This window comes from Hippopotamus amphibius, chromosome 11 (genome assembly GCF_030028045.1).
Source record: "Hippopotamus amphibius kiboko isolate mHipAmp2 chromosome 11, mHipAmp2.hap2, whole genome shotgun sequence".
Classification (NCBI taxonomy): Eukaryota; Metazoa; Chordata; class Mammalia; order Artiodactyla; family Hippopotamidae; genus Hippopotamus; species Hippopotamus amphibius.
In genome coordinates this window covers 66,852,400-66,858,399 of record NC_080196.1, presented here as the reverse complement: position 1 = coordinate 66,858,399, position 6,000 = coordinate 66,852,400, and the positions used below count along the sequence as shown (strand labels likewise).

Sequence of the window (6,000 nt, the reverse complement as noted above, 5' to 3'; positions counted from 1 at the left end):
TAGGAATTGTCATTTAAAGATGAACATTAAGACCCATTTCCTCCATAAGGTTTTCTCTAAGTCCATACAAATCCAATCATTCTTCCTATCCTCATTATACTCACTGTTAACGAAAAATTTAATACTTTGGTAAATACCATTTTTTGTCCTCTCATTTTGATAGACATCCAAGAGTGTAAATGAATTGAGAGCAAAGTTCATGACACCTGCATAAAGTCTAGCACAGTGCCAAGGACACCATAGATAATAAATAACAGAATTGAATTAACTAGGCCTTTCAAAGGCTTCTATTTATGATTCATTTAGTCCACAGTGGAAAGCTTTAACAAAGCATGATAATAAAACCATTTTCTTTTCTGAAGCAACTTAAGGATGCTTTACGATGTTCTAGAGTTCTTTAGCTCTGTTCATGTGGTTGTGACCTCACCTTACAGATTTATCAGTTTTGTGGATATAGCTGGGAATTCAGGGCCAATAAAAAAAAAAAAGAAAAGAAACATTTGGGACTTCCCTGGCAGTCCAGTGATTGAGACTCTGCATTTCCACTGCAGGAGGCACAAGTTCCATCCCTGGTCTGGGAACTAGGATCCCACATGTAGCATGGCAAAAAAGAAAAAAAAAAAATTAAATTAGTGAATAATGGTGACATGCCTAGATTCATGCTTCTACCTCACTTTTCTTCAGAGCTATCAAAAAACAAAACAAAGGTGTTGGTGGAAAGCCGCATCTGTGATTGTAACTCGTCACTCACACTGTGTCAAGGTCTAAAGTTGAAAGCCTCTCAAGGGGGCTTATCTTTTTCTCTCCGAAGCATTCAAATCTCATAACGGCTTACTCCACAACACATCTTGACATGATCAAAACATTCTGACAAGGGAAAACAGTAAGGACCAAATATTTAATTTACCTGGACCAAATATTTAAGGACCAGGTAACGCTATTTTTTGAGGACACATTCCTGGAAACCCCAGTATATTCCATAGTAGTTGTGAGAAATGGCATCCCTGCTGTAGGGTACAGGTGAGCACCCAGCTGCTGATGTCACAAGCTGCTGCAGGCGCCACGCGCCGGTTGCCATGGAGGCTGCCTCCCCCCGCTCCTCGGCCCCAGGCCCGCCGCCCCGGTCTGTTCGGTGACCCGCCTGGCAGGCTGCAGGCCGCGCGATGTCACGGGAGGGCAGCTGGAGGGGGGCGGTGGGATCCCGGTGCACCATGAGCCTCGGGCCCAGCCCCGTTTCGGGCCGATGAGGGCTGCGCATTCTGCCCAGCACTCCCCTCCCGGCCTCGGCTGCGAAGGCGGCAGCGGCTGGACAGGCACTAGGCTTCTCTACCAACGCTCGTCGGGGAAGCGGGTTCACCTGCCGCGCGACTCCGGGGCTCCTAGGTGAGCGTCTACACAGCCGAGTGAGGGGGCGGGGGAGGGGGCGGGGCCGGGAGCCGCGGAAAAGGGTAGGTTGCTGCGGCGAGCCGGCTGCGCCGCTGGGGGGCTCAGGGAGGGGGGTGGGGAAGACGGGGGCGCAGAAGAGGGCCGAGGGCGGAGTCGCGGCTGCCCGGCGAGGCCAGGTAAGGGAGCGGCCTCGGGCGGCTTGGCCGCGGGCTGGGGGGAGGCTGGGGAAGCCCTTGCCAGGCGACAGGGGCGGCTCCCGACTCTGGTGGAAGCGACAGTGAGGCCAATCCCCGGGCTCTCGGCCGCCGCCTCCCTCCCTTCCTCCGGGCGCCGCCTTCCGGCTCTGCCCTGACAGGAACAGCCGCCCGGGGCCCGACCCTGGCCAGGCGCGTGCGGCCCTAGCGTCGCGGAGTTCAGCTCCGCCCCGGCCCGGCCCCGCCCCCTTCCTGGCGCGAGCCGCTTCCTGACGCGATTCCCCGCCCCCTCCGGGTTCGCGCAGGCAGTCGGGCCCCGGGCCGCTGCCGCCGCCGCCGCCACCTCAGCCGCTGCCGCCGCCATCGCCTGGATCCCCTATCCCCCGCCATGGCCGAGGAGCTCTCCGCGGCCACGTCCTACACCGAAGATGATTTCTACTGCCCCGTCTGTCAGGAGGTGCTCAAAACGCCCGTGAGGACCGCGGCCTGTCAGCACGTGTGAGTAGACGCCCCCTCCCCCGCGCGGAGCCGGGTGCTCGTTTAGGCCCCGCACCCGGCCCCGGACCTTTGGGCTGCGGCCTGGCGGGAAGCGAGCGCGCCGCGGCCTCCCCGGGCGCCGCTCGGCGCCCAGGACCGGTTCGCGGCCGGTCGTAGGCCGGGCCGCCCTCCTCCCGGACGCGAGGCCCGCTCCCTGCGTCCGGCCCCCTCAGCCCGAGCTCCCGGGCCCCGGAGCTCCCTCGGTGTCGCGCCCCCGGGGCAGTGGCCGGGCCCGTCCCCTTGGCGTCCGCGGGCCCCGAGGCCCCTGTTTTCTCCTGCAGGCCCGGGAGGAATTGCGGGGAACGTGGAGCCTTTTTGTTTCCTAGCAACCTGAGTGAAGGCTGGGGTGTAGAGTGTCAAAGCCGGCCGGAGGTGTCCGCACGGCCGGCTCGCCCCGCTCCGCGACCCGCCCCGCTTTCAAGTCTCCCTTTTTCTTTCAGAACCTTGGCCCGTCCTTGCCAGATCCAGATGCTCTTATCTAACGTAACCCTTCAGCCCCGCTTCACAGACTACCCTTGAAAGTGTTTCGAGGCGTTCAAAATGCAGTGCAGGTTGGAATGACCTGCAGTGGGTTTGCCTTCCCTCATGTTAGAACTGACAGGATTTCCGGGTATTGAAGTGATAGTTTCCCTTTGTTTTACTTTTCTGCTTATTGCTTGATTGCTACAAGGGTGGAGATGAGAAAGACAGACTGCTGTTGTGAGGAATGAACTGAAATTAAGGCAGTAACCCTAGGGGTGATGGAGAACACGAAGGGATTCGGTGAGGTGGGCTGGGGCTGTTCGATTTGGCGTATTTATAGGAGAAACTTCGGTAATTAATCTGTGCTGCTAGGGTGTCAGTAAGGGTTGGAAGGAGCCCTTCTTGTAAAGGTGTAGAGCACTTGTGACACACCTGGCTGCTGCTCAGAGTCCCTGGGGAACTTTTTAAGAAACGTACCAATTCGCAGGCTCCATTCCAAACTTATAAAGAATTTCTGGCAGGTGAGGCTTGGAAACCCCTATTTGAAAAAATACACCCAGGCTTGAAAGTTCTGTGTGCTTTAAAAGCTGAAAAGAATCGAACAAGTTTCTAAGTCGATTTCTCCTTCGACTTTTTTTTTTTTTTTTTTGGAACGATTCTGTAATGTTGTGAAGCATGGGTTGTTGAATTTGGTGTTCTTAATCTTAGTCATAAACTTCCTTACAGTTGTTTCTTGAGACCCACGCTTCTCACTCAGATCCCCAGTCTTACCTGCACTGTTGTCTACCTTATTCCTATTCTGTAGTGGTTGTGTGAGCCCAAGAGTATGTGACTTTTCACGATAGAAATCACGCCAGTTACATTTTTGCTGCTTATGGGAGATGAATGACAATCTGTTATTCCTTTATTATTTGGTTCAACAAATGCAGATTGTTAGAAAAATATCTTGAAATGTTTAGGGCACAATGTATACTTTTTGGTCTTTAATTTGTTAGTGTTTATTATAACTTCATGCCTTCTCTGTGTTTGGGCTGGCAGTGGGTGGAAGAAAGGAAGGGAAGGAGGGAAAAGTGAGGAAGTAGGTCTTTTCTGGACAGAATCATTTCAATTACCCGTTGGGTCATTGACTTCATAGAACTCATTGTAGTCTCTAGTTCCCCTCAAAATTCCATGCAGTTTGCTCTAGTTCACTTCCCTTGTGAGACATTTTATTAAATCAAAGTGTAGTTTGGCTTGACCTCAAGGCTATGGAAAAGAGAGTGGAGGTGATTGTTTAGGGCTCTTCCCAAATCACCTCTTTGGACTGGGATGGGGAAGTAAAATATGGAGTAGATTTTATTAAGAGGATTGGACACTTACTACTCACCCTCCTCGATCCTCTCCTTTACCAGCACTGTTCCCTCGCAGACACACACACGGTTGCTCTAAGGTTTTGGCTAAACAATAAATTAAGGTAGAGGGAGAAAAATTTTTCTTTGGAAAGGGTGGTAATGGTGGAACAGGCTATTGATTGGAAGGAGTTTGGTGGGGAAATAGAATTCTGTTTTAAATAACCTAGTTTAGAATGTCATTTGCTCTACCCTTTTCACAAAGGACAAACCTGTGCCTTTAAAGAAATTTATATTTAGCTGCAAAATTAGTTTTTTGTTCTTGAGTAGTGAGAGTGGTGATAAGAGCTTTGGGCTCCTGTGCCATTTCAACGGCAGTGAAAGATTTGCCCGTTCTAGGATTTGCCCATTCTGAAAAGAGCAAGTTCATTGTCACTAGAATAACTTTACCAAAATATAAATTCCCATTTAATCCTCATTCATTCCTTTAAACAGCAATTGTCAGATGCCTTCTGTGTGTCAGGTACAGGGAATACAAAGTGCTCTTTCTCTGGGACTTCCCTGGTGATCCAGTGGTTAAGACTCTGTACTTCAAATGCAGTGGGCACTGGTTCGAACCCTGGTGGGGGAACTAAGATCCCACATGCTGCGTGGCCAAAACAACACAAAGTGCTCTTTCTCTGGAGAATGTTAATAGTCTAATGGAGAAGACCTGTACATGAATGTGATTGGTATGGAAGAAATTGAGGAGGAAAATTTGTGTGTGAGCATTGAGAAGCAGGTATCTAAATTAGCCTATGAGTACAGAAGAGATTTCCCAGATGAAGTAATACTTTAGGTCAGAATTGCTATTCAGGGTTTGTTGGGGAATACCCTCATTAGGTTTACAGCATATGCAGAGGCAAGGAGGGGTTACAGAGGATGACTCTATCTGGATAACAGAATTTGGCCAAAAGGTGAGTGTAGTAGAGATGGAGCCTAGAGATATTGACAGGAATTTGCTGTGCATGCCAATTTGAACTTCTTCCTGAAAGCCACAGAGACCTACTGAATAATTTTGGCAGGGGAGCAGCATGGTCACCTTTAAATTTTTTTAAAAATTTTATTTATTGTTTATTTATTTTTGGCTGCGTTGGGTCTTCGTTGCTGCACACGGGCTTTCTCTAGCTGTGGCAAGCAGGGGCTACTCTTAGTTGCACTGCACGGGGTTCTCGTTGCAGTGGCTTCTCTTGTTGCGGAGCACAGGCTCTAGGTGCTCGGGCTTCAGTAGTTGTGGCATGCAGGCTCAGTAGTTGTGGCACACGGGCTTAGTTGCTTAGCCGCCTGTGGGATCTTCCTGGACCAGGGATTGAACTTGTGTTCCCTGCATTGACAGGTGGATTCTTAACCACTGCGCCATCAGGGAAGTCCCATGGTCACCTTTAAATTTTAGAATGCTTACTAATTACTAGCCTCGTCTAGCTTGGTACTGGTGAGACTAGTGAAGAGGTCATCAGTGCTATCATAGAGAGAAATGATTAGAACCTGAACCAAGGTAACGATAGAGGAAGGGGAGAGAAGAGATTCCTGACATTTTAAAGAGATTGTGTTAAGATTTGATGCTTGTATGTCCAGTAGGTAAGTGTATATACGTAGAGCTGGAGTACATGGAGCTAAAGCTGTGAGTATGGATGTAGCCACCGGAGGAGGTGTATAAATTGAAAGATAGCAGAGATATAGATAGAACGAAGTGCTAGAGAATATATACTTAGATGTGGATTGGAAAAAAGTGCAGCCTGAGAAGGAATGGACAGGATAGGAAGAAAACGAAGATAGAGTGTGATGGGAGACCCAGAAGAATTTTAAGGAAAAGGTAGTCAGCAGTGTCAGATGTCTTAGAGTGGCCAGATGTTTTGAAAAACACGTAAATATGAATTAAGGATATTAAAATTGAGCAGGTAATGTTTCAGAAGGTACAGACTGATAAGGTATTTATCTCTTGTTTTTCTCCTTTGTAATCTTCAAAGACTCTTTGAATTAAAACTCTCCTTTATTTTGAATGGCTAAGGAAATAACTCTGTGCACTCTTAGAAGTAAGCTCTATCACAATGAAA

General features: G+C 49.4%; 1 protein-coding gene across 1 annotated transcript in view; it reads left to right on the top strand.

Annotated features, from left to right (window-relative positions):
• Positions 1-1,906: 1,906 nt before the first annotated feature.
• RNF138 (ring finger protein 138) overlaps positions 1,907-6,000 on the top strand; it is a 43,185-nt gene continuing 39,091 nt past the window's right edge. Inside the window, exon 1 of the mRNA XM_057700626.1 lies at positions 1,907-2,078. Within this exon, the coding sequence (XP_057556609.1) occupies positions 1,969-2,078 (110 nt within the window). The 5' untranslated portion in view covers positions 1,907-1,968. The remainder of the gene's footprint in view (positions 2,079-6,000) is intronic.